The 27,919-nt window shown below is 42.8% G+C and overlaps 1 protein-coding gene across 1 annotated transcript; it reads left to right on the plus strand.

Annotated features, from left to right (window-relative positions):
* Nucleotides 1-1,072: 1,072 nt before the first annotated feature.
* On the plus strand, nt 1,073-27,091 carry LACTB2 (lactamase beta 2). The gene is made up of 7 exons (XM_006131509.5): nt 1,073-1,501; nt 2,514-2,677; nt 3,458-3,584; nt 6,550-6,728; nt 15,706-15,854; nt 18,890-18,971; nt 21,545-27,091. The coding sequence occupies exons 1-7, from the start codon at nt 1,380-1,382 to the stop codon at nt 21,586-21,588; spliced, it is 867 nt and encodes a 288-aa protein (XP_006131571.1). The 5' UTR covers nt 1,073-1,379; the 3' UTR covers nt 21,589-27,091.
* Nucleotides 27,092-27,919: the final 828 nt, after the last annotated feature.

The raw sequence follows: 27,919 nt of genomic DNA on the forward strand, positions 1-27,919 counted from the left end.
CTCTTTTCCAGCTTTTCCCCAAGCCGGGAAAAAGCGGTGGCCATGTTTATTTAAATCCCGCGGGGGATATTTAAATCCCCCGCAGATTTCCCTATTCTGAGTTGCCTGCTTTGCATGCCTCTTCCGGAGAAGGGGCCAGTCTAGACGTAGCCTGGTAATAAGGGGTGGTAGAGTTCTGGGCTCCAGCAGGTGACAGAGGGGAAGGGGACTCAGGAGGAAGGGGAGGGGAGGGCAGAGGAAAGGGATTGGGGGGGATGGGAGTGGGGATCACCCTCCCTCCCCCAACTGCCTGTTCACCTGGCCCACTCTATCCATTACCCTAGTTAACATAACTACAACACTGCAAGCCAGTGTGTGGAGCATTTCACAGAATCTGGAGGGTAGCTCCAACAGTGATATAAAGGAATTTTGGGCACACCTCCCCTCAAGCCATATAAGGATCTGTTGGAGTAAACACAGAACTGAATCATAACCCACTCATGGTGCAATATCTATGTTAAAGAGTGTAATAAGAAAAATATTATTTGCAATGTTGCTTTAAGACTTTTTTCCTCCACTTGGCCACAAATCATCCCCTGCACAAACTGTTACATTCTAACTACACTGGTTCTGCTCTGTCTGTGGCTCTTGGCTATGGAGGAAAGTAAGGACCTTATCATTTAGTAATTTCTAAGTTTCTGTTTATTGGTGTCATACAGAGATTATTTCCTAACCTTCCACTAATCATTTTTCTTCACATCTAGGCCTCAAAATTTGGCTAATTAGTGCTACTCTAAAGAAAGTCACTATTGGACTGAGATCAAGCAACCTAACTTGCTTTTGGGCTGAAATGTATGTGGGGAAGTTTTGAAGATGGAACACATGGCAGGTTCGGGGAGGAGAACGCAGTGGAAATCACTTTACAGACGTCATCCACCAAAGCTAACAGCTGTGATAGGACGTCACGAGGCGGGGGGGTGTAGCTGTGACCACACTTGGCCCCTTGGCAGCAGGGGGCCGATGTGGGGGCTCCAGCCCAGCTAAGCTGGAGCACAGAGGAGCGTTCCAGGGGAGTAGCTGCCGTGGGCGGGTGGCATTGGGGGTGCCGCGATTGCTCAGATTCCTACGCGCCCTGTTTCCCACGCGCGGCGGTGACCCGCTGAGGGGAACTAAAGCGGGTAGCTGAGCGAGCCCTTGGCTCCTTCTCCGGGGAAGGAGGCGACTGGTCCACGGGCACGCAGCACCGCTTCTCACTTCCTCCGCGCAGAAGCTGCCCGCCCCCGTGGGAACCGAGCTTCAGGCGCGCGCGCTCCGCTGAGCTCCCCGCCGCGAGCGTGGGGGAGGCGCTGCGTTCCGCTTTCCTTTATCGGGCGCGCGCCGCGGCGGGGCCGTTGGGGAAGATGGCGTCTCTGCTGCCGCGCATTGAGCAGCTCTCCGCGCGGGTGGTGCGCGTGCTGGGCTGTAACCCGGGCCCCATGACCCTGCAGGGGACCAACACCTACCTGGTGGGCACCGGGCCCAGGTAACGGCCTCGCACCACGGGGCCGGCGGCTCTGACCCTGCTCCGCACACCCAGGCCCGAGCCGGGGCTTATTTCCCCCGAAGCCTGGGCACGGGACCGGGCTCTCGCGCCTTGCTCTGTCTAAGGGACCCTGGGAACCTAGCGAGTGGGGCTGGGGGGCCAGAGCCGGCTGGGGGGCAGGATCGGTTTCCCGTCTGGCACGCAACATTGTCCCTTTGTAGGCTGGGTTGCTGGGTCCCTCGGGCTCTTCCCTTCCTTTGCTCTTGGTCCCGAGTTCAGCGCGATGCTCCGTGGTCGAGCGTAGCCAGTGGTTGGTTACCTGAAGGGGTGGTGGGATTGGCACTGCGTTTCCTCGTGAGGGCAGCAGCTTTCTCTATGCTTGCCACAGCGATTTACAGACAGTCTTGTTAAATGCTTGTGCCCAGTTCCAATGTTTCGAGCATGAATCAAAATAAATAAAGATCCTTTTAGTCTGTCTGCAGGTGCCCTGACAATTACATGTTACAACACAATGGTACTACATAAAAAAAATTTTGGTCAGACTGTAAGGTCCTATAAGATCACACGTTTTTTATTTTCATTTTTTAGGTTACAGCACAACCCAGCAATATTCCAAAAGCAAACATCCCTATATCTCATCCAGCCCCTCCCCCCAAAAAAAATCTCCTCTGGTCTTTCTGGAAAAACATCCTTAATAATCCTCTCCAAAAATCCTGTCAAATACATGGCTTCAGCAGCATGCCAAAATGTCACTGAACTTAAGCTATTCAGTCCAAAGCAGTTCTAGGGGCTCTGACAAAGAATATGTTGCCAGGAGTCCCCTATCCTATGACGTGAAAATGAAGCTCAAGCACTTCTGCTGATAGCATTGCAGCAGTATATCACAAGAAAAGATGGTCTCTCAGGGAAGTCCCTGAGTATTTAGGATTTCATCGTTCAGAGAGTCTCTTAATGCTCTAATATGACTTTTGTAAATGAGCATTTCTACTGAATTTTTTCTCTTTAAATGTAGAAGGATCCTTATTGACACAGGAGAGCCAGGTATACCTGAATATATTGGCTGTTTAAAACAAGCACTGACGGAGTTCAGCATCTCGATCCAAGAAATTTTAGTAACACACTGGCACCATGATCATACTGGAGGCATATCTGATATTTGTAGAAGCATCCACAAGGGTAAGCAGAAGTTTAATATGACAGATATTGAAGAGATATGACTTGTTAGCTATGTGGATAGGAAAAATACAATTAGACTGTTCTGGTGCACTGTTAGCTGGACAGTTCACTTAAGATCTTCATGTGAGCTGCACAATGTATTTAAACGCACAGTGCTCTGACAGATCATGGTATGAGTATGGTAAATAGTAAGACATGTTTGATTCAGATGCACTCCAAAATGTTTCTTGATGTCAATATATAAATAAGTATTTATATATTTGGAAGGGAAAAGCTTCACATTGTTAATACTCTTTTGTCCATAAGTGATGAGAGGGAAATAGTTTACCAATGACTATTCGATTAGTCAATTAGTTGATACTTAACATCCTTAGTTGGAACTCCACAGCTGCTGTGGAACTAGAGCTCTCCACCACGCACACACCCCCATCCGCTGCCCATCCACCCAACCCCCATCCGCAGACACTGGGCTCCTGGCTGAGTCGCTGGTGCCCCCACAGCACTCCTGACCCATTGCCAGACCTCCCTGTTCCTGTGCTCTGGTCCAGAAACATCCATGGTCCATGCCGGACCATGTAGTCCCAGTTAAGGGAGGTACAAATTTTAGTAGTTATGGCAGTAAGCTGGTTTTTATTTTTTTAACTTTTCAGTGAAATAGACATGCATAAAAGTACATTTACTGACATTTCGTAATTTTATGGTGTGTCCATGCTAGTGACCTCACATTTATTTAGGGCTTAACTATGAATGATCTAAAATATTATTTGCTTTTTAAAATAGGTTCTGAATATTGCATAAGTAAGCTTCCACGCACTCCTCATCATGAGGAAATAATAGAAGGAGAAAAGTTAAAGTATTCATACCTGAAAGATGGAGATGTGTTAAAGACTGAGGGAGCCACTCTCAGGTAAATGTCAGTTCTGTACTAGGCTACATCCACACTAAGATGGTTTGGCAACTAAAGTGCTGTCGACATGCAAAAGTTGCTAAAAGTGAAAACTGGTCAGTTTTTCTGCCTCTCATTGTTGACATTTCATGGTTACATTGCTAGCTCCCCTGTTGACAGAGCAAAGCACTGTGGGTAAGCATCCCACAATGCAGTATTTTGGGAAGGCAGAGCTGCTCTCCATGCTGAGGAATATCAACGCAGCACAGTAGTCTCTCCAGCTTTTTCCCTGCAGCAGCAGCAGTCTGCCTGCCGCTGTGTTCCTAGCAGGGCAGAACATGTAGAAGAATTCCAATGACTTGCTCTTTTTCCCCCCACAAACAGAGCAACTCACTCAGTTGTCACATACTTCCTGGAGCTTTGAAAGGGGAGGGGCACATGGCTGCAGGGCAACTAGGATCACAAAACACTGTGCATAGCCATCAGGGCAGATGTGGGATATTGGCAGAAGCTAGTTCTCTTGACAAAACAAGCAGCAGAGTCCACACTGGCTCTTTGTTGACAATAAGTGGTGGGGGGGGGAACTAAAGTCTCTCGTGGGGGTAGAAGTTTTTTGTCGCCAGAACTGGATGTTTTTTTCCAACAAAATGTGAATTGTAATGTAAACGCTCTTTGTTATTGCCAAAAGGCAGATTTTTATCAATAAAACCTTCCAGTGTAAACAAGGCCTTAGTTGGTTAAGTCAGCTTTTAAGACTAAGAATGTTTTCCTCTCATCTACTGTATATTTGAGGTTACATTTTAAGGGTAACAATTTTTTGTTGGTAGAGGGGTTTTTTTTGGTGGTGAGATGACTCTTTGTGGGTGTCATTCTTATGGTGAAAAGATTTCTTCAAAGAGGATGCATGTGCTGTTAATCTTTTGAAAAAATCTACATAGGGGGATTATTACACTTGTAATTAAACAGTATTTCTTAAACCACCCTGTTCACAATTGTTCACTGTAGTTGGGAAGCAATAAAATTACTGAATAATTGAACAGTTTCAAACGGAAATATATTGTGTTCTTAGAAGTTGTGATAAACACTGTACAAGAAATATTAGCAGCAGATTGCTTTTCCTGGAAATTCCTTCTTAAATTAAAAATTCCTTTACCCTTTTCTCTCCAGAATTCTCCCATCAATATTGCCCTGCTCCTTTCAATTTTAAAGAAACTTCCTGCTTCCTTTCCTTACTTAGAGATAGTGCCTTTCAAGTCAGTGGTAAATTAAACCACTTAAATGTTGTAGAACACAGCAGTAAGTTGGCTGCAAGATTGATTGCAGGTAGTAAAAGAATATCTGTTGGAAAGCATTTCATATGTTAAAAATAAATTTTGAAGAGAAAAAAAAATCAGTCATGTGAAGGGTAATAAAGGGCTTGCTGTTTAAATACTTACATTACTGAAAACATACCATTTCTCCTAAAATGGCCTTCCCAGTGCCTGGACAAGATCAGATAAAGAATGAAGAACAGCAGGTTGAAGATGAAGCAGAGAAAGGTAGAGGTTATAAGGGCAAAGAAGAACATTTTGAACAATTTGCAGCCAGGTACTGTCCCCTTCAGTTGAAGGCATGCACCCATTACTGGGTCAAGTCTATCATTTAGGAGTGCTCTTGGATTCCTTGCTGATGCTAAGCTTTTACATAGCAGCATCCATAAGTAAGGCTTTAAACCATTTCTGGTTGGCTTGGAGATTCTGTCCCATCCTGGTAAACAATGATCTGGTCTCACTTGTTCATGTCTCATCAGTTCTTAGCTACAGCAGTGGGCATAAAGCCTTCAGTTCTGAAGAAAATCCAACTAATACAAGAATATTACAGTATGTCTCCTTAGCAACATGAGCTATAATGAACCTGGTCTCCGCTTCCTAAACTGGTTCCTCATAGACTATTGAATCAAATTCAAGGTCTTGGTCCTTGTCTTCAAAGTGCTCAATGACCTGGACTCGGAAGTCTAAAAGATTGCCCAAAGATCCAGGATGAAGACAGATTTCTTCCCCTGGCACAGTGGAACTTTCTACAATAGAGGTGGGTGGCAGCTTTCTAAAGGACTGGCCTTACATTCTGAATGAGCTGTCCTGAGAACTAAGGGAAATTCACAAACCTCACCACCTTCACCTCCAAGTGCAAGGCACGTTTTTTCTTTGTTTTCCCCAACATAAATGCATATGCACGTGGTTGTTTTTTTTTTTTTAATTTGGAAACAAAATCACAAAACTGACTTCTGTGGAGAGAATAAACACCTCGTTACATATATAATGCACTAATGGAAGCTGTTTAGTGGCAAGTGTGAAAAGGACCTATGTTATAGAATAGAATAGAATAGAATAGAATAGAATAGAATAGAATAGAATAGAATAGAGCTAATTATGTTTGCCAGTTTCCATACATGTTTATGAAGCATAAGAATGTGGACTAGGTTAGTCCAAATCACATAATCTCTAATTAACCCTCTTACCCAAGAGTGAAGTTAAGTACTGGGACTTATTGGCATGCAGCTTGAATCCTGGCCACAGTGGGGAAAATGGCTCTGGCCTTCCTGGAAGGGGCAGGGCTTGGAACCAGACTCTTTCAGTCAACCCTTCATGGAGCCCCAGGTCTTATTAAATCACCAGGTCAAGGGGCAGCTGCTACTTTTGCTCACCTCTCTCCCCATCAGTGGCCTGCTAGTAAGGTCTGGCAGCGCCACTGCCAATGGGGGGGAGAGGGATAAAAAGGGCATCTGCCCCAGGCCCTGGGTATGTATGGGCTGATACTGGTGTCCACTTCTTGCTGATACATTGTACCAGCCTACTTTCACCTCTGTTTTTACCCTAATAAAGACTCTACAAAGATTTGTTCTAGACAGTCATGTTGAGTCATGGTTTTATCAGCATTTTTTTGTCACATATAAATGGTTTATATGTGATTGTTCCATATAATATCATTTGTTCCTTTCATTTAATAGAGTTTTATATACACCTGGGCACACTGATGATCATATGGCCTTGCATCTTGTAGAAGAAAATGCTATATTTTCGGGTGACTGTATTCTAGGAGAAGGAACAGCAGTATTTGAAGACTTGTATGACTACATGAAATCACTGGACATTCTGTTGCAAATGAAAGCTGACCTAATATACCCTGGTTGGTAGTTTACATTTTCTTAATTAGATCTACTGATCTATATGGAATATCTCCTCTAAGAAAGCAAAAACTTATACTACAGTCTAGTAGTATGAAATATTTTGATAATACTTAGAGTATCTTATCCAATATTCACGTGTTATAATTACTTAAAGGGCATTCAGTTCTATTTAAGATACTGCTTGTGTGCCTGCCATAATGCTATCCGTTTCTCTCATAAGTATTTTTGTATTTGAGAATGAAACTTGTGGTTGTGAAAAGTGCAGCATTGATATTCCAGAAAACCGAATCTTCTGTAACTGAATACATGTAGCAGAGGCAACATCAGTGCAAGCTGCTTCATGCCATCCTGCCACTAGATCTAAAACTGAACTAAAGAGACCACTTATAACATTGTGGGGAGGGTCAGTTCAGTAGGTTGTAGTCCTTGAGTACCTGGCTTCTCTACTCAGGCTATGATTAAGAATGCCAGTTATGGTCATTTTAATTATCCTCTGATTTATTCAGTCTCCCTGACTTTCCTTTTTTTAATCTAAGAAAATATTTAATTCTCATATAAAATGTGCCTCCTCTTTGTCAATACTGAGTTTAAAAACTTATTGTATGATAGGATTTAAGTTTCTTGTGTTCTTTAAGATAACATATCTGGCTCCTGCCTACCTTTGTCATCTTCTCTTTTGATTCCCTTCCGTATAGCCCATATTTTGCATGATTAAATTACTATACTCTTGCTTCTGCCTTCTTAAGGTACTCCTGGAGGAATTCTGGGCCATTGCACAATGCAGAATTTTGCAGAAATTAACATTTTGTGTGCAGAATTTCCTTTCTCCCTGAAACATGAGCTGCAGTGCTTCTAGCCACCACTAGGACCACTGGAATGAGCAGAGGGAGAAGAAACTGGAGGGTTCCTGGTTGCATGCAGGAAACTCCATGCAAACTTGGGATTGAGCATCAGTCTGTTTCCCCATCTGGATCTCTGGAGGAAGGGGATGGATGTCTGAGGAGCTGCAGCTGAGCTGTGAGGGGGCATGAGGTGTCTGTACCGAGGAGGTCCCTGGCTGTGCTCTGCAATGTGGGGAAGGAGACACGGGGGCTGGTATTTATCTGATCTGGGGACCCAGTAGTTGGGCTCTGGGGAGGAAGCGGTTAGGCTGTATTGGCTGGGGGTGTGCAATTGGGCTTTAAGGAGTAAGGGTTGTGCATGTCTGCCCCCCTTAGCTGGGCTTTGAGGGGTGGAAAAAGATGGGGGTCAGAGAAACAGGAACTGGGTTTTCATAGAGGTTTCTTTAACTCTACTCTGGGGAAATTTTTGTGTATGTATTGTTACAGACATACAGTAATTCCTCATTTAACACGTGCCCGCTTAACACGTTTTCGTGATAGCACGATTTTTTTTTAGGGAACGTTTTTTAAATTACACGACCGTCCCCAGAATAACATGATTTCCCCAGCCGTCCCATTGCCAGTGGCTGTGCGGGGCTTCTCCTGCCTCCCTGCAAAGTGGCGGAGGGTTCGCCGCTTGCCGCGCCATTCCCCGCTGACTCCCCCTCGCTGGACACCTTGCCCCCCTCTCCTCCGCCCCCGCTTGCAGGCCGGTGGCTGGGTTTTCCCAGCTGGCCTGTCGCCAGCAGCTGTGCAGGACTTCCTCCGCCTCCCTGCAAAGTGGCGGAGAGTTCCCCCGCTCACTGCGCCGTTCCCCGGCGACCCCATCCCCTTCGCCGGACGCAATGCAGGTCCCGGCAGACCCATCACAGGGGCATACTCCCAACCCAATCCCCCTCCCCTCCCCTCTCCTCTTCTTCCCTTCCCCAGAGCCAAACACCTTCCCTCCCTGCTGTAACCCAGTCCCCTTTCTCCCCCAACCTTATGTCCCGGTCCCAACAGACACCTCCGCTTGAAACGCAACCCCCACCTTCTCCATTATTTTCAATGGGAAAATTGACCCCGCATAACAGGTTTTCACTTAACACAATCTTTTTCTGAAACATATCTATAGTGTTAAAAGAGGAATTACTGTACTCGCTGACAAGGTATTTTGAAATAAATTACCAGAATAATTTATTTTGATTATGAGACATTATGTAGTGTTATTTTGACACATAACTTTTGCAGAATTTTTAATTTTTTGGCACAGAATTTTTAATTTTTTGATGCAGAATGTCCCCCCCCCCTCACCCCCCCCCCCCCCCCCCCCCCCAGGAGTAATATGAATAGCCATACTAGGTCAGACCAAAAAATACTAGGTCAGACCAAAATAGGTCCCAGGTGCCCTGAGTCTAATACCTTATTCATTAGTCCACATTGCCTTCTTTGCGAGGTCTACAAAGACTGTTTCTTTTTTATTAGCTTTACTCATGCCAAACTTTGTGTTAAATTCCACTTTTTTTATTACAGTTCTATTTGTCATCCCCCTGTCTGTGTCTTTATTTATCTTGATTATAAACTCTTAAAGGCAGAGAACTTATCCTTCTGCTTGTTTGTAAAGTACTTCAAATACAGTTGGCAATGGACAAGTACATGCGCTAATTAAGATTATAAAAAAGCAATAGCATATGGTGCATTTTCAGTGACCAATGGACGTTGGTATCTTCGTACTGCATTGTGGATCAATATTTTGTTTCCTTCACCATGTTTAGTAAAATATTTGCACATCACCATTAGGGATGTAAGTGACTAGTGGACTAGCCCCTTGACTAGTCGCTTCCCCCATCCCTTGCTGCCTCTAATAGAGAAAGCAAGGCAGGGAGCAGGAACTGATGCTGGGGGGAGCTGGCTTAAAAGCCAGTCAACCCCAGGACCATCTCCGTGGGGGTCAGTGGAGGCAGGGGGCGGCAGAGACGGGACATGACCTGGGAATCAGCTGATATCTGGTTCGCACCCAGTCCCAGACGCTGCTGGCTTTTAATAAATTTAAAAAGCAGAACCGCAGCAGGGGGGACTTGGCTCTGGGACAGCTGATTCCCAGCTCACACCAGATCCTCCTGCTGCACACCAGCCTTTTTACATTTAAGGCTGGTACATAGCTGGAGGATCTGTCACGAACTGGGAATCAGCTGGCCCAGCTTGCACTCCTGCCTTTTAAATGTATTAACAGCCTGCTGTGTCTTAATACATTTAAAAGGCAGAACTGCAGCAGGGTTAGTTCCTGGGGCCAGGAGCTAACCGTGCTGCTGATCCCCCACTTATCAACTAATAGACTAGGGAAAATCCATCAACTAGACGATTAGTTGATTAAACTAAATTTAGCATCCCTAATCTCCATAAAAATATTCTCTATATTATGTTCTGTCACCACTATTTACTATATTAAGATTGATAAATGTATTATAGTAACTTTTTAAATTTGTGTCCAGTTTTATTCATGCTGGGAATCCTCTCTGACTGCCTTATTCTCTATTTTTCCTCGTCCTCTCTTTTATGCAACCCAGCTCCCTGCCTCCTCTAACACACACAGACCTTAAGGTTTCCCTTTTTCCATCAGAATTAGATACAGGAGAAGGCCATGACTCATTGTACCAATATGGCAATTTGCCTAGCATGAATGTCTTTATATGGATGAACTTTTTATTTTTTCCATGTAACTTTTTTATATTTAATATTGTTTTGAATTGAACATACAATAGAACTATCTACTGTTAGCATTTTATAACATTCCCTGGGAACTGAAAGGTACTTCAGCCACAAGAGGGCTCTCATGCTTTTTTATTGATACCACCTTCCTACTAAGAAATGTGAGTACTTGAAAAATTGATTGTCTGTTATTAACAGACAAACTTTTTAGCTTTAAGATCTAAATGCCATTAAAGTTAATGTTTCAGAGAATATTTGAACTTGAACTCCCTAAAATGAAGCATTTAAAATGATGAAAATTAATCATTACCGAAGAAAGTTATATATTAATCCACTCTCAGTTATTGCAGTCTTTTAAATAAATGTATAAAGGTATAATATCACATTTTGTAATTTTAAAAAAAAACCTTAATTCATATAATCCATATAGTCTTGGACAGCTTCAACATATATTCAGAAATCATGATAGTATCCCACATTACTAAATAGATAAGTGTCACATGTAAAGAACATAATTTTTCCTGTTGTGTAGTAAAAGTTGACAAATATCTTAATTTCTTAATAGTATTAAATTAATGATCTTATGGTTAATCCTTTGGGGGTAGGATTTGTGGTCAGTTCCTGCACCTTGTAAAAACTTTGTATGTAGCTTGAATGTCACTTTTATATCTCTCTGCCTGTAATGTGTAGGTAATGATACCACTTTATTAGGGGTGTTATGAAAATAGATTCCTTTATGGTTAAGGAATTAACATTAAGATGCTATGATGGGAGGCATATGGATATGTAGGGTCCTACAGACAAGTGTTTGCATAAGGTCTAAACTATTAAAAAGCTAAGACACTTTCATTAAAATATATATGTAGAATAGATCTCTAAATGTATTTATAGTTTTCTGCAAATTGGTTATTAGATTTATTGATAGAGTTTTTATGTTGAAATGGAAAAGAGTTCAAACCAAAACCATAGATTTGTGTGTGCCCAAAAGTTTGGACAGGTTCATATCCAAATTGGTTCCAAATGTCTCAATTTTGGACCAGTATCACAAGTATGTGTATGAGTACATGTACATGGCTGTTGGAGCTGAGCTGGCATATGGGATATGAACACTGATATTTGCAAATTTTGGTTCAGTTTTCCTATTCAAACATTGGCCTCAAGTCTATTTTGTAGGTGGAGTATGGGGTTGTTGTTTTTTTTACATTAAAGGGACAGGTTTGTTGATAGCTATATCTTGTGATTGAGAACTAAGATTTTATAGACTTTGACCAAATGAACTGTTACTATATTACAACAGGTATTCACCACATCTTAAATTTTGCTATCTTTGATTAATAGTAATATCATTGTTATGTTTCATTTCGAACAGTTATTTTGTTAAGGAAAAAGAGCTTTGATAAAAAGATACTTTTTGTCTGAGATTTTTTCTTTAAAAGTATTATACTAAAAGCACACACATTTCAACAATAAGTCTTACGTGCATAAAATAGGCTTCAGTGCATAATATTAAATGCATATATCTCTGTGTGCTGAAGTCAGTATGTAGTTTAAGCTGTATAAACTTTTTGTGCAGAAAAGACTTGATGAACTTATGTCAAAGGTACAAATTCCAACTGGTTGCCTGTTTGGCTTAAAATTTCACCATGCCTCTACAGGACTTACTATGTTAGCCTGGACTATTTTGATAGTAGTCTTTGTCATGTATGCCTTCAGGCACTGAAGAGGGCGAGTTCTTTTGTTCCAAAATGCCTCTTCTGAGACAAAATAGAGTCTGGGACCTATGTAGGATGACCATCCGTCCCGTTTTTACAGGACAGTCCCTTATTTAACGCCTCCTCCCAGCATCCCAACTTTAAAAAAAAATGGACACATTGTCCTATATTTCCCCTGCAGGGGCGGGGGATGAGCTGCCAGCTCTGAGGGCTTCAGCCACTGAAGCCCCAAGCACTGGCAGCTCCCCTCCCCCACTCTGCCTGCTGCCGGGATGAACTTCATCCCTGCAGAGGGGCAGGGTGGGTGGGGAGCCGCCAGCACTCAGAGCTCCAGACGCTGGAGTCCTATGCACTAGTGGCTCTTCCCCCGCCCCCTGTAGGGCTAAAGCCCTGAGTGCCGATAGCCCTTCTCCCCTCTTTCTCCTGCAGGGCTGAAGCTCTGAGGGCTCCCTTTTCCTCCCTTCCTATTGTAGAGAAGGGAAGCTCCTGTAGGGCTGAAGCCCTGAGCTCTAGTGGCTCCCCCATGCCCTTTGCAGGGTGAAGCCCTGCATGCCGATGGTGGTCCTCCCCTCCCCTTCCTGCAGGGCTGAAGCCCTGAGTGCCAGCAGCTGCCCTGCGGACCTAAAGCCCCAAGCTCCCACAGTCCCTAAAATAGTAAGTCCTGTAGAGGCATGGGGAAATTTTAAGACAAACAGGCAACCAGTTGGAATTTGTCCTGTATTCTGCGTAGGGAAACATGTTCACCCTAGACCTATGGACCACCAAATATAAATGTTACCATTTTGATATGGCAGTGTTTTCCATCCACTTCATACAGATGTTAGTTACTACACAGAATGAAAGATAGTGAAGAATTAGGCCACTAGTCTTTGAATTGTAAAGACTTTGTGTAACATCAGCCCCATTCCTTCCTAGGACATCGTGATTTCAGAAGGTTTTGGGAGAAATACTAAGGAGCTGAAAAGTCATGGTGGTCAGAATTTCAAAAAAGTTTCTTTGTTTTAAAGGTCCTAGAACTAAAACCTGGTTTGATTAATTTACTATACTGTCTCAGAAACACAAGTGTGGTTTGAAAAAAATTCTGAAAAAGGAGCTCAAAAGAACTTCAAAACTGTTTACTTCTGAACATCCCAATAATTTTAATCTTATGAAAGACCCCTAGCTGCAGCCTTAACTGTTAGCAACTGTTATGTATGTGCCTTTCTTACTTCTGTACACTATACTGTATATCATTTTTCTGCATCTTGACACAAAAAACGAAGAATTTCCTAATATGTTGACTATTGATTTCTCCAGAAATAAGGCATCATTCAAATTATGTTTACATATATACATGAGCAGTCGTGGGCAATAAGCTTTCCCCAGGGGCCACTTCAAAAAATTTTGAAGTAGTCTGGGGCCACCCCTGAAGGGGTGGGGCCTAAATGGAAAGGGTGGAGCTACCCCACCCCCAGACCATAATTGGCCTGGGGGGCGGGGAAGCACGCGACACCTCCTTCCACCCTGCCAGGAGCACATGGCTCTTTGAAGCGCTGCATGCTGCTCGCATGGTGGGGGCAGAGCAGAGAAGGCTTCGTGCACTCCCCCGCCCCCCGGCCTTAATTGGCCTGGGGGCGGAGGAGCGCATGAAGCCTCCTCCCACCCTGCCAGGAGCACATGATGCTTTGAAGTGCCGCAGGGCGAAGGAAGCTTCATACAGCTCCCCCGTGCCCAGGCCTGGGGGCGGAGGAGAGCATGAAGCCTTCTCCACTCTGCCCCCTGCCCTACAAGTGCTTCATGTGCTCCCCCAGGCCAATTATGACCTGCGGACAGGGGAGCAGCAGGGCCTCCGTGGGTCAGATCCACGTGCGTGGCGGGGCGGATTTTGCCCACTCCTGTTCATGAGTATATTGTACAAACCAAAACAATTATACTTTCTTAGTATTTTATATCAGGGTAATATAACAGATTGCTGCTTCATAGATAAAAATGATTATCTCTTTTGCTAGTTTGGTTTCAAAGCAGTTTTATAATTGTAGGATTTTCAGTTTATCTGAATGTGACCAAAAAATACATCATATGCCAAATTTGATCAAATTTCACATGGACAATATGTAACCATTCTTGACAGTTCTTTATTCTTCCTCTATCAAATTCCAGTTTTTCATAGAGTTCTTTTTATCAAGTCCCTGAAAAATATTCTGTGGAAAAAAAAAAAAGCGCCATGTAGTAGTCAGAAGTCACCATTGTAGTGTCCTGACGGGTCTCCTACACCATCAATGATGATAATGATTAGGCTCCGTGTATGTGTGCTCCTCTTCTGTGTTGTAAAAAAATGAGTGGTCCTATAGCATCTTAGAGGCTAACTAAGATGAGAGAGGAAGTGGATTTTACCCACGAAAGCTCATGATACTATATTCAGGTTAAACCTCCTTTGTCTGGCACCCTGGGGTCCTGACCAGTCCCGATTGAAGGGACTTGCTGGACAAAGGGAGGTACCTCCCATCATGGCCCATGCTGAACTCCTGCCCCCTGCTAGGGCTCCAGCCCAGCACCACTGCTGATTGCCTGGCATGACTTCCCAGGCTGGAGCTCCCAAGTTGCTGTTGCTGGACCCCCGAGCTCTGTGGCTGCACCCCGAGCTCCACAGCTGGGGCTGGAGCTCCTTAGCCACTGCCGGATCCCAAGCTCTGCAACCCTGGTGTGTCCCCTCCCCCACATGGGGCTCCTAGTTGAGTGGCCGGTCCCTCCACCATGCTCTTGCCCAGTGACCTGACCTCCTTATACCTGGGCTCTGTGGTCCATGAATAATCCCTGGTTCTGCTAGACGACAGAGGTTGCCAGACTAGAGAGTCCCAATTAAGGGAGGTACAGCCTATATGTATTTTCATTAGTCTCTCAGGTGCCTCAGGACTATTAGTTGTTTTTTTAAAGTTACAGACTAACACGGTTACCCCTCAGAGTCTTCTCTGTTGTGTTGACTTTGCGCATGTAGTCAACAGAGCAGACTCCAAGAGACCCCACCAATGACCACAAAATCAGATAAGGATCGAAGGTGCCTCTTACTACAAGCAGTATCCACTTTTTTTCCTATTGCACTGTCCTTTCCCCTCAGATCTTTCCAGGTCTGTAATGCCCTCTGCTTTCTTTTCTTTCCCATGTTCTAGACTTTTAACTTGTGTACTTACACTATTGCCTGTAAAGTAGAACTTGACAATGATTCTACTGATAATTTTTGTGATAGGGTGTATAAAACACACTGTAATGGAGAATCAAAGATATAATAGCTGTAGGGTGGCTAGGTCCCCGGTTTTCAAACAGAAAGTCTGGTCGGACTTGTAAAGGGGACCTGACAAGTCTGATCAGATCTGCTGACTGGACACCCAAAGTCTGGTCACTGAGCTGGTGAGGTGCTGGGTCATCACCTATTCCAATCCCTACTCAGGAGTGAAGCCTCAGGGGAAAAGTAGGGATGGGGTTTTTGGAGGAGGAAAAAGGTAGGAGAGAAGTGGTTCCAACACTCCTGCTGGAGTGCTGGTTTTAAATATGTTCAAGTCAGCCACCCTAACTGGCAGAGTTGTAAGTACAGGGATGCTGCTACTTCCATAGGATTTCTAGACTTATCAGAGCTTTTTTACCAAGGTGAGAGGTTGTTTGTGAACAAATTACTAAATAAGTTTCTTATGTTAAAAATTTGTAACTGTGTTTGAATTTAGGACATGGTCCAGTAGTACATGATGCAAATGCTAAAATTCAAGGATACATTTCTCACAGAAATGCACGTGAACAACAAATCCTAAATGTTTTGCAGGAGAATGCTGGAAAATCATTTACATCAATGGAGCTTATAAATATTGTATACAAGGTAATTATAATTAAAATATTATTACATTAAATCGAAGAGCAAAATCTTAATTTTGACTGAAGTAAATTCAATGTGGTATGCATTTGTGTGCGGGCTTTTAGGAGGTTTCAGAGTTAATCAGAGCCATATTTGTCACTCTTTCTATTCCTTTCATGTTCAGTAAAGGCCTAATATAGACAAGTGCACATGACTGTAAGCATGTAAGTAGTCCCATAACTTAAGTGCTTCACTGTATCTAGACTTAAATGATTTTATTATCTTCTAGCTTTCACTTTCATGATAACTATTTTGTTACCTTTTTAATCACACATTCCTTATGAGGATCAAGAAAGTCTGTAGTTATAAAATAGATCAGAGTGAACAATGTTAGATAATAACTAAATATGTTTATGTCCAGGATTATTTGGAATTTCCCACAAAGTATTTTAGAGTGTGTAGATGCAGACTCCCACAGACTTCAAGAAGGTGTAGGCCACCTGTGCTAAAAACCTTGTTCTCTGACTGCTTGCAGTGGGAGCTGGGTCCTATGACTTGATGATAAGCAGCCTGTGCTCTCAGGAACCTCTTTATTGATTGTCAGAGAGAGACCTAGAGATTAGGGATATTAAAATGCATTTATTTGTGTAAACGTGTATCTGCTGAAATTTTCAGCAGATACATGTTTACGCAGTGGGGCACCTTTTAAACCAGAGTGTGCACGCGCGCACACACACACACACACACATACACCTGCCTCTGTATCAGAGGCAGGAGGTGGGGGTCAGCTCAGCAGGAGCCAGTACTTCAAAGCTGTCTCTCCACGTGTACTGGCTCCTGCCTACCCCCCCCCCCCCACCTTGCTGCCTTTGGAAGTAGCACAGGGGTGGAAAGAGGTTGCTCCGCAAAAGCAGGTGGTCAGGGGAAACCGGCTTTTAAACCTGCTCCCCAAACACAATAACTCCCACCTACCATCTCCCCCCGCTGCCTCTGATACAAAGGCAGCAGGGCTGGACGGAGGCATGGGCGAGCCGGGCAGCTTCCCAGGGCACCAACCAATGGGGGGCGCCTGATGGCAGCTGTACGGGGCGCATGGCGTCCCTTACAGCTGCCATCAGGCGCTGTGCGCCCAGCTGCCGCAGCGCTGGCCCGCCCGCATCCCCACGGTGCCGGCCCGCAATGCCCTTTCCCCCATGGCCGCGGGGTCCTACACGGCCCGGCGCGTGCACCAGCAGCCCCGGGGCCAGGCCTGCGCACCCTAGGGGGTCGGGCCTGCTCCCCACGGGTGGGCCCACGCGTGCACCCAGGGGTGGCACCGCACACCCATGCCCAGGGCACCAGAATGCCTCGGGCTAGCCCTGAAAGGCAGTGGCGGGGTGGGGGGAGGAGATTGTTGAATGTAACCGAAAGTGTTAACCAATGAACCCAGGCTCCTTAGTTAACTCTGTTTTCAAGTACATGGTCACATCCCTACTAGAGAACTCTTTACTGATGCTCCTTGCAGGAAAAACTTACTGGGTTAGACTGAAGGGAAAGTACAAGATGCTATGAGGGGAAATGATAGCTGTGAACACTCCTAATGTGATCAGGGCTATAAACATCCAAGACAGGTTTACAAAGAGTTTTGTAAACTATCTCAGGTGTTTGAAGCTCTAGTCTGCTTCCTGCAGACTGGGATCTACTGCAGCCTAGGAATGGTTTTTCTGTAATGGTAGCCTCTAGTACAGATCAGGAAGACAGGTACTTATGGTCTATCTGAATAGCTAGTCTAGGCTGAAGAGCTGTAGAGTGAAAATCAACTCAGAGCAGAGAAGGGAGCCAGTAGCTCCCTCTCTCTCACAGGGTATGTCTACACTACCACCCTAATTCAAACTAGGGTTGTAATGTAGGCAACCGGAGTTGCAAATGAAGCCCAGGATTTGAATTTCCCAGGCTTCATTTGCATAAAGCCCGGGCGCCGCCATTTTTAAATGTCCGGTAGTGCGGACTCCGTGCCGCGCGGCTTTCAAGGAGACGTTCCATTACAACTGGTCACCGAGTTGCGAAAAGTCGATTTACGACAGTTTGCATTTACAATCAAAACTCCCTTAAGAACAGCGCAGTTGCAATGTAACTCAATGGGGTCCGAATTATGAACATTTTGAGTTACTGCCAGGTGTTTGGTCCGTAACTCATTCATAACTCGAGGAGAGGCAGTACTTCAGGAAAGTACCCAGAAGTTGTGATGCTTAACACAAACATTCATCAGTTCTCCCGTCACTAATTTATACTAATTTTTACAATAGCACTTTGTTTTTAATATGGAGATAACTGTTTTACTACTATTATTTAGTTTTACAAGGACGGTTTACCAAGCCAGCCATTTAGATCACACAAGCTCCCCAACTGCCAGATCCATAGCATATTTGGAAAAATTCCCCTCAAATTTTAAAAAATGCTGGCAATTGTGGGAAAAACCTTGAGGAGTAGAAAAGGAATACAACTGCCCACTGTTGAGCTTCATATTTGGCCAAATACTAAAATAAGACATTTTTTGGGACACATTGTTAAATTTGGCATAAGTTGTGATAGGGAACACTGGGAAGTTGCCTGAGATACTCTGTCGTTCTGAAACTCTTGTGAAATTTGAGTTTATATAACTTTCACTAAAAGAATTAACTATTTTTAAGTTGTTTGACTTTTTCAATATTTTTTCAAACATTATCCCAGAATATGAGTAATCATCTTGGAAAAGTAAGTTATCTGGTGGGAGGCCAAAGGGAGGGAATCACATCTAAGAAATTATCAGTAAAATCTAAAAAAACTTTTCTAAGCACACCAACATTCCAGTATAGGCTCAGTTCATGAAATGTGCTATTCTGAATTAAGACATAATGCAAAAATGTAAAAAAATTAAAATGTATCATTTAAACTGGAGATTTAAGTATGACTTCAATTCTTTGTTACTACCGGTAGGTAGCTGAACATAGAAGAGTTTCCTTTTGTTTATTGAGGAAAATAGAGAAATTATTAGCAGATATTCAAGTGGATTACCATATATTCATTGTATTTCTATTTAGGATACTCCTGAAAATTTACTTAAAGCAGCAGAAAATAATCTCACCCTTCACTTAAGGAAATTAGAAAAAGAAGGAAAAGTGTGTAAGTTTTTCTTTTTATAAAATATTTCTTACAGTATTTTAGTAAATTGATTTATGGGAATTACACATGGATAGTTTTTGGCTAAGATCAGAGTCTCAGGGATAGAAGATGATAAAATATGCATAAAATCAGATGAGAAACAATCAAATGAAAAAGAGTCTTCACACATCAGAAAATGGCAGACAGATAAATTAGTGACAAATTTTTAAATGACTTATATGGAAACGCTAGAAGTCTAAATAATAGGATGGGTGAACTAGAGTTCTCCGTATTAAAGGAGAATATTGGTAAATAGGCATCACAGAAACTTGGTGGAATGAGGACCATCAATGGGACACAGTCATACCAGGATACAAAATATATCGGAAGGACAGAACGAGTAGTGCTGGTGCAGGAGTGGCACTATATGTGAAAGAAAATGTAGAATCTAATGAAGTAAAAATCTTAAATGAACCAAAATGTTCCTTAGAATCTTTATGGATAGTAATTCCATGCTCTAATAATATATCCCTACTGCTATATTCTTATTATCGACCACCTGACCAGGATAGTGAAAGTGACTATGAAATGCTAAGGGAGATTAGAGATGCTATCAAAATAAAAAACTAAATAATAGTGTGGGATTTCAACTATCCTTATATTTATGGGGTACCCATTACCTCAGGACGGGATGCAGAGATAAAATTTCTTGATACTTTAGATGGCTGCTTCTTGGAGCAGCTGATTCTGGAACCCACAAGGAAAGAGGCAATTCTTAATTTAGTTCTCTAAATGGAGTTCAGGATCTGGTCTAAGAGGTAAATATAACTGGACTGCTTGGAAATAGTGACCATAATGTAATAACATGTAACATCCCTGTGGTGGAAAAAACACCCCAGCAGCCCAACACTGTGGCATTTAATTTAGAAAGGGGGACTACAGAAAAATGAGATTAAACAGAAATTAAAAGGTTCAGTGCCTAAGTAAAATCCCTTGCAAGCTGCATAAAAACTTTTCCTAGACACCATAATGCAGGCCCAACTTAAATGTATACCCCAAATTAAAAAACACGTAAGAGAACCAAAAAAAGTGGCACTGTGGCTTAGCTACCAAGTAAAAGAAGCAATGAGAGATAAGGCATCATTTAAATCCTAGTGAGGAAAATAGAAAGGAGCATAAATGCTATCAAATTAAGTGTAAATACAGAAAAGACAAAAAAGGAGTTTGAAGAACAGCTAGCCAAAAACTCAAAAAGTAATAGCAAAATGGTTCTTAAGTAAATCAGAAGCAGGAAGCCTGCTAAACAACCAGCCTGCATCCCTCTCCAATCTTTTCCTACTCTCTGCGGCTGGCTTGGACTCCTCTATCCCTCTGTTTACCTAGCCACTGGGAAGAAGCCTCCCCTCAGAAGAGACAGACGGAGCACAAACAGGCAGCAGCAGCAGGCCCTGCTGCAATGTAACTTTTTCCTTTCCTCTGCCTACACCTCCATCTCCCTCTCCCCGCTTCTTTGGGAGCAGAGCCTCTTGATTGATGCTTCTCCAGGGAGTTTGACACCCTCTCGCCTGTGCTTCCCCCCACCCCCATGTCCCACGAACTGCCACGCATGTAGTAGGGGCCTGCGTGGTAAGGCTGGGGCAATGGCAAGGGATAGCAGTTGAGTGCCCTGCCTGCCTGGAAGTCCATTGCGTGGCCACCTCTCTCTGCCCACAGGCACACGCTCCTGCTGGGCACACAGGGCCAAGCAAGCCTTACTTACCCCGCGCTGTTGCTGGGCTGTTCCTTCAGGAGTAGGGAGGGAAGTTCCCCATGAGCCCCAGCTGGCCCTCACTGCTTTCAGCCATCTGTGCTGCCAGACCTGGCTGGACCCCTCAGCCCTGGGACTACCAGCTGTGCCTCCTGAGCCCCTTGCCACAGGGCTGCTAGCCTCGCCACAGAGCTCCCTGCAGTGCCTAAGCCTCTCCCATACTCCTGACTGAACCACCAGAGCTCCGGCATTGCATGAGCTCCCCGCTCACCACTTGCCTCCCTGCCCCTGGAGGAATATCACTGGTGCTGTATTTATTAGTATCTAAGATACCCAGGACTACTCATTGTTTTTAAAGTTACAGATTCACATAACTACCCCTCTGAGACTTTCCTACAGTCTTGAGTTACTTTCAAACTGAGTACAAACTGTACAAACACTGCATGTTCTGTTGCCCAAATTTTCTTAATATTCAGAAGTTCCATTGTGTTTTCCTTAAGTTTTATAATTTATATTCATTAAAATTTGTTCATAACATGGTTTATATCCTTGAAATCTGGTTTTGTTATAGTTAAACATTCACAAATTGGCTAAAATAAATAAAATGAACACTTTACCTTAACTTTCAGAATTCAAGTGAACAGCATTGTGACTTTAAAATATGCATATTAGGAAATATATGGTGTGATAACTTCATGTGTCTGTGGTTAGAATTAAGCTTCTTGAATTACTTCATATTGCTAATATTTTCATTTCCATCCCCCAAAAAATGTGTATTTAGACCCAGCATTTAAATGGTAGTTTTCAATGACTAATTTGGCCAGTTTTACTTTTTTTCCATTACCAGTAAATGAAGAACCTCTCAACTTCAAGTGGAAAAGTAATTTGTAAATGTGGCAAAAAAAAAGAAACAAGATTAAGAATATTCTCAAATACCTACACACAACTTCTTTATACAGATAAATTAACTTGTATGTGCAGAACACTGATGGAGAATTAAAGGAATCCAAATGCACTCAGCTGATAAGTAAAATCAGAACAACTATTTTGTCAGAAAAAAATAAACTATGTAATTCTGCTGTTTTAAATCAATATTATGTATTCTGTTGTTACAAAGTACTCAGATAACTAATGATTGTCATAGTCTGATGGGGATTAGTCAAATGTAGTTACTATGAATTGTATGTTCTCTTTTTTTGTAAAATTGTTGATGTTCTGTCACCAGTGACAGAAAACAGCTACTAAAAGTACAAAAGTATAATTGTTGATTACAACTGTAGTGCAAAAGCTGATTGTGAAGGTTGCAAAGCCAACCTTCATGATTTATTTTCACTTGTTCATAGTAGTGTAAAAATAACTTTGAGATTTGTAGGTGCTCAACCCTTCTGAAAATCCAGCCAGTTTTATTAAGGTGTGTAAGTATTGATTTTTGGAGCCTAATTTTAGGCACCCTAAATTGAAATTTTTGGCCCCTACGTGAACTGTTGCTATTTAATCTAGAAATATTCAAAGCAAGAGCTAAGTGAGCAAAAAAAGATGTCCAGTTTTTTGTAATTTCCGAGGAAAAACCTTTCCTAATAGATTCAGGGTAAGAAGCTCCTATTAAGTTTAATTATTCATTCCAGTTGAGACAAATATTAAATAAAATAAAATCATAGAAAAAGTAATGCAAACAGAAAACTTTGTGTAATCTGACATTATTTCATTGGTGCACATAATCACAATTTTTTTTTAAATCATATAAAGATGATTAGAGATGTATTGATCTCTAAGTAGTTGAGGTCCCAGCAGTTTGCCAGTTTTAATACTGATCTATCAATTCTGCCCTCAGTTACCAATCAATGTGATATAAATCACAAAGGTGTAATAAGGCAAAAATTGACTCTAAGGATTTTTATACTGTCTCTGATTAACAATTACACTAGAGTGTTTTAACGGAAAATAATGTTGGATCTGAATTCTAGTTTTCTGTGTGGCTTAAACTTTTCAAGTAATTGAATCTGTAAATATTTGCACTGTTCTGTGTATGCAAAAAGTGTATAATATTTGTATTGTTTAAAATGTATTTTTTAATCCTGGCACAAATCTTGTCTGGAAATGTTCTTGAAAAATCCTTTAAAATTGTTCCACCCTATGTTTTCATACATGACATGTGCACATTTGGTCAGATAGGTTTTTCTATATAGGTTTTAGAAGTTGCATTGTTAACAACAAATATAATATAATATGGATTATAGAGAAGACAGCAGAAGGTCATTCTTGTTGCTCTGTTCTTCTCACTGATATCTAACTTTAGATTCCTCTAGGAATTAATTGCCAAAACTGAACATATTACATAAAGTCTCACCAGAGTACTATAGACCTACCTCCACACTCCTTGGAATGATGCTTTTTGTGAAGGCAAACCATTGAACTCAAATCATACTTGCCTGTTCAAGTCTAACCTGGCCTGTTGTCATTCTGAAGTCTTCGACATTACTGCTTTCATAGTTTCCAGTCCTGTATGTTTGTGCATTGAATTGAATTATTTTTTCTACCCATGTTTCTACTTTGTCTAGGTCCTTTTGATTTCTTTCTTTCCTCTTTCTGGTATTTGGATTTTCTCAGTTTACCATAGGTGAATTTCTACTTACCATTATAGTCCTATTATTCTGTAGCTATTTCGTGCATTTATTCTCATTTGTTCCATTGCTAAAAATAGAACTTCAATATTTTGTGATCACTTTTTTCCTTTTTATTTTTTTAAAACTTTGTTTTTTCCTAATCTTTTGGAACGTTCCAGAGCCAGTTATTTGAATTTCATTTCAGAAAATAATGGTCAGTGATACATAGAGTAAGCCATTAGCTAATTTTGTTAATATTTTGTAGTATCCATATTTTTCAAAGTAGCCAATTTGTATATGATCAAATGGTGTAAATATTTCCCTATCTCTTTTTATCAATAACAAGGTTTTCTTTCCTATTTAATCAGTGTTTTATATTTTCCTTTTTCATTACTTTTACTTAGTATTAGCCATTTGCATCAATTTCATCTCCATTTATTAAACAACCAACCTGCTTATTATAGCTTATTTTTCTCAGATCTTAGATTTGTAAAATTTCAACCTTATCAAGCTAGCATTAACTCATTCTGCCTTTCTGCCCTCCCCAATCCTTGCTGGAAAATATGAAGCTACAGTCTACCTTACTTCTTTCCTTAGGTATGAGAGGATTAATGCTCTTGTCTGAAGCCATGATATTTGGTCATAGTGGTCTCTAAGATATCCCACACCCCCAGTGTTACTAAATAGCTCATTCAATTTCAGGAGTTCCATATTGGTATTGCAGAAGTGTAATTTTTTATCAATATTATGAACAATAATTCCTTGTTGCACACCAACTGTTATGTCATTATTGTATCTTAAAGTCCAGTTTCCACAATGTATTGAGAGATGAGCATTATCTGTAACTGATTTGATTTAGTCTTTAAGGATGTCTAGCACTTCTCTTTATTTGAATTTTGTGGAAGTTTCGTAAGAGGAGTCAGAAAGGCAAAGGAAAAATAACACCAAAACACCATTTGAGGCTTGTCATTCTTGTGAATGACCAGTTTTGTGGAACCTTTTGCTGTGCTGTCTGGAGTGGCTTGCAACTGTGAGCGCCTGTCTCAGAGCAGCCAGCCACAAAACAGGGCAGACATGACAAATCGGTGGTGTGTTCTATAATTAAATTTTACCACGCCTGTAACAAATGTAAACTCCTGGATCACTGTAGCAGTCCTAGATTGGAAAGTCTAAAGGAACTGTCTGGGATTCCATGTTATAGTGCCACCCAGACAAACTGAACTTTGTGATAAAAGGTTAAGTCCAAAAGTCACACAGCATCCCAAGAGAATAGCCTATCTGTCAAGGGGTGCGGTTGTGGCCGGGCGCCCCGCCCCCACTGTTGCTTTGTGCTACGCGGATTACTGCCCGATCCGGTGCCTCCCGGGCGGAGTGGGGGGTCCGGGCCCACCCTCTCTCCGGACCCCGACCCAGGGCCCTAACACTAAGAGTGGGACTCTCAGTGGTAGCAGGGGGGTTACAAACCCCAAACACACCTGCTCCCGGGGTTCACGTTCCGCCCTGGGTCTGGTCCACTCCGCCGCCGGCTATCAGCCGGTGTAGTTACCCTCCACTCCCGCCGTGCCTCCGCCTTCCGCGTCCCTCCCTCATTCGCGCTCCCTTTGGCCTTCTTGTCCGTGTCACCCGTCCCCCTCTGGGCTCGGACCCCCTTCCCCGGGTGCCCCAACACCCTTTATGCTGCCTCTGCCACATTCGTTCCCCTCACCCCCGCACTTCCGGGTTCCTCCCCCACGCCCGGCGTCGCGTCCGTGGCATCACCAGCCCGACCGGGTGCCTGGTGATGACGCGCTACCTCCTCACCGCTCGCACGCCCCGAGGCCGAGCGGCCCGTATCGCCTGCTCCCTCGCCGCCAGGAGCTTCCTGTGGTGTCGGCGAGTGACGGGGTTGCTCCACCCCGTCACACTATCCTGTTACCCTAGAACAATTGGCAATCTAGATTTTATACCAGAGACAATGGCAGCAGCCACTTCTTTAGGAAACGATAAGTTTATTAGCATAACAAATACATGTGGATAGCCGGTATTTTGGCTCTCTGCGCATGCTGGCTCCTCAGACCCACTTGCCTTCCCTTGTTGCCTCCAGTTTCCCCTGGCACTTGCTTTGCGATGCTGCCAGGGCAGAAGCTGGGGAGGCAGGGAGGCTGCCATAAAGCAGACTCTGTCTGCGGTGGCCCAGGCTTGCCATGGACAGAGGCTAGTCCATGGCAGCAGCTCTTCAGTGAGGAGGTCTGAATTCCCCACAGACAGAGAGGCTGCTCCACCTGCCGTGGAGCAGCTTCTGTCTGTAACGAGCCCAGGTTCACTGCAGACAGAGGCTGCTCCCACAGCTGCCCATGTCCGCAGGGGGTCAGAGGCAACAGTGCGTGGTCATGGGCGCTCCTCTGGAGTGGGACTGAGAGAGCATTGGCTGCTGGCCTTGTCCCTGGCACCTATCGAATAGTCATGTAACTGATACGATTTCATGCAGTTACATGACTATTTACACTACATCTAACATCCCTAAAGCATACTGGTAAGCCGTCTGCTTATTGGTATGCTTAATGGCTAACAGTTTTAACATCCCTAGCTTAAACACCCAGTACATTCTTATTCAACTGACCATTACCTTGTTCAGTATTAATACACAAGTGAATTGACCTGAATGCACTCTAGGATGACATGGTTTGCCAACATCACACAGATACATACCTGCAACAGAAAAATAATATTAAATTATAGGTGAAATTGAATGCGGTGATTGTGAAAAGTGCCGCATTGACAGTACCACATTGACAGTCTCAGAAACTAAAACATCTGTGGTCCACAGAATCAAGTATAGTATGCAGAAATGTTATGCGTGCCCATCTTGTTCTAAAATTACATCTGCGGGCCATGTTTGCAGATCGCAGATCACATGCAGACACACATTTCTATTCACACATAACTATGTCAGTTGCCCGAAAAGCTTTATAGCCTGCTAAGGTGGACAACTGTTTTAGTTCTTGAGCACATCTGTCAAGAGAACTTAACATGTAAAATGAGGTATTGTGTGAGCCAATTTCATGAAGAACCATGAAGATTAATATTAATATTTAGACTGTGGTTCACTAGTCTATGAAGAGCAATGTAGTGAGCAAAACAACATGATATACTCTCCGTAACTTTCGTTGCCACAGTGGCGAGCTCTGGCATTCTGGAATAAAAAGCATTTTTGAAAAGTTCATACCCAGTGTCATGAGTTGAAATAGCCCAGGCCAGAGGTAATTCAATTTTTTGAGAATTATATTACTTTTAAAGCATGTGTTTGGTTTTTAAGGTGTAAAGAAAACAGTTATGATAAAACAAAAGGGCTACATTTGTTTCCTACAAATGAAAGGAATTGGTGCATGATCAGACACATCTGTAGGTTAATAGTTATAACTGAGAGGGGTGAATAATAATGCTTGGCACTTTTTTATTTTAGCTGGATTATGATGTCCTCTAAGAAGTTTTTTTTATATAGTAAAATGACATCCTTTTACTGAGTATTATCAAATCAGCTTTGTAACTGTCATATCCAAAAAGACTGTTCCTATAATTTATCATAAAGGAGCTCTGAGATGTTTCTCCATGTGGTTGTCTTAAGGAATATGTTTAAAAGTCTAGTTTTAATTGTAGTTTCAAGTGTAGCAGGATAATTCAAGAATGCATTGTCTTACAGTTTTGTCTTAAGGGAGTCATCTTTCATTACTTCAGTCATGTTAGTCATTCATTTAATACTTTAACATTTAGGAATGTCAATATTAAATTATTAAATTCTTTATGAGTTGTAATTTTCAGCTTTCTGTATTGATTGCTAGCTTACCCATTTACTAGTTAGCTACCATGTGAAGTTAGGTCATGAAAATAATGAGCTACACCACTTTACACAAAATCTCTAGCATACATCCTATCCGTCTTCCTACATTTTCTAAATTCTTTGGGTGGGCTAGACTTCACTGCCCTTCTCCTGTGTCTAAAATAAAATCCCTCAACTCCCATAGAAAGTAACTGGAGACCTGGAGCTCAGTCTAAGGAATTTTATCCAGGATAGCAGTGTCACCTCCCCACATTCAAGTACCAAAAGAGACTAAGGAAATTAATTTAATTAAATAACTTTATAAAATCTTATGATGAAGAAACAATCTAATTTTTATAACATAACATAACCACAGCCATGGACGCAAGAGCCCACCAAGACCTCCTGAAGCAAATGGCCCAGAATTTGGGGGTCCAGGCAGAGGAGGTCAAGGAGGAGCAGGACCCTGTCATGGACATTATCATGGCCGATGGCCCGACTAAAGTCACCCTCCCCCTAAACAAAACGGTGGCCAGAATCACCAAGACTCTCTAGCAAACCCCAGCTTCCATACCGTCTACACAGAAAGGGGTCGAGAGGCGGTACTTTGTGCCTCAGGCTGGCCATGAACATCTGTTTTCCCACCCGCCGCCGGGCTCAGCAGTCGTGCAGGCAGCCTGTAACAAGGAGAGGCAAGGACAGCTAGGCCCCACGCCGAAGAGTAAGGAGCCCAACAAGCTAGATCTATTGGGCATAAAGGCGTACGCTAATGCAAGCCTGCAATTGAGAATTGCCAATCAACAGGTCAAGCTTAGCAGGTATG

This window comes from Pelodiscus sinensis, chromosome 2, assembly GCF_052426305.1.
Source record: "Pelodiscus sinensis isolate ZL-2025 chromosome 2, ASM5242630v1, whole genome shotgun sequence".
Lineage (NCBI taxonomy): Eukaryota > Metazoa > Chordata > Testudines > Trionychidae > Pelodiscus > Pelodiscus sinensis.

Coding starts and splice junctions, on each gene's coding strand:
- LACTB2 (XM_006131509.5), top strand. CDS start 1,380: ATGGCGTCTCTGCTGCCGCGCATTGAGCAGCTCTCCGCGCGGGTGGTG. Junction 2,678..3,457: donor TTGTAGAAGCATCCACAAGG/GTAAGCAGAAGT, acceptor TTTTTAAAATAG/GTTCTGAATATTGCATAAGT. Junction 15,855..18,889: donor TTATAAATATTGTATACAAG/GTAATTATAATT, acceptor ATTTCTATTTAG/GATACTCCTGAAAATTTACT.